The 716-nt window shown below is 40.9% G+C and overlaps 1 protein-coding gene across 1 annotated transcript; it reads right to left on the bottom strand.

The window, feature by feature from the left end:
• Nucleotides 1–251: 251 nt before the first annotated feature.
• LOC133832092 (uncharacterized) lies at nt 252–716 on the bottom strand. Its single transcript, XM_062262477.1, has one exon. The coding sequence runs from the start codon at nt 714–716 to the stop codon at nt 252–254; it is 465 nt and encodes a 154-aa protein (XP_062118461.1).

Genomic DNA, 716 nt, shown 5'->3' with positions numbered 1-716 from the left:
CTCCATGACGCGGCCCGCCCCATTCTTTCAGAAATCTTGGGCCTCTAGAACGAGCTATGCCGCGGCCCAATATGACTATGTCGCGGCCTAAGGATTTTTTTTTTTTTCATTTTTCACGATTTCAAAAGTCCAAAAATAAACCAAATATCCATAATTTACAAGTGTGAAAGTAATAAAATTAATACAAATAAGTAGGGTGCCTCCCACAAGTGTTGTCGTTAACGTCATTTAGCCAGACGATGAACTCCTCTTCAAAGGGGCTTCAAAAGAATAATCGACTTCGCCTGATCAAACATACCGCCTAGATATGGCTTCAACCGCTGCCCATTCACCTTGAAAGGCTCTCCATTTTTGCCTTGCACCTCCACCGAGCCATATGGAAACACCTTCACAACAGTAAAAGGGCCCGACCATCTGGATTTTAATTTGCCAGGAAATATCCTCAACCGTGAATTAAAAAGAAGTACTTGTTGTCCAGGTTGAAATTCTCTTATGACTAGATTCTTGTCATGCCAGGCTTTCGTACGCTCCTTATAGATTTTTGCATTTTCGTATGCCTCGTTACGAAATTCATCAAGTTCATTCAATTGCAAAATTTTATTTTCACTAGTAGCAATCCAATTCAAAATTAACTTTTTCATTGCCCAGTATGCCCTGTGCTCTAGCTCTACTGGAAGATGGCAAGCTTTCCCAAAAACTAAGCGATATGGGGACAT

This window comes from Humulus lupulus, chromosome 4 (genome assembly GCF_963169125.1).
Source record: "Humulus lupulus chromosome 4, drHumLupu1.1, whole genome shotgun sequence".
NCBI classification, from domain to species: Eukaryota; Viridiplantae; Streptophyta; class Magnoliopsida; order Rosales; family Cannabaceae; genus Humulus; species Humulus lupulus.
Note: the sequence above shows the minus strand (reverse complement) of the source record. Positions and strands in the feature narration are given on the sequence as shown.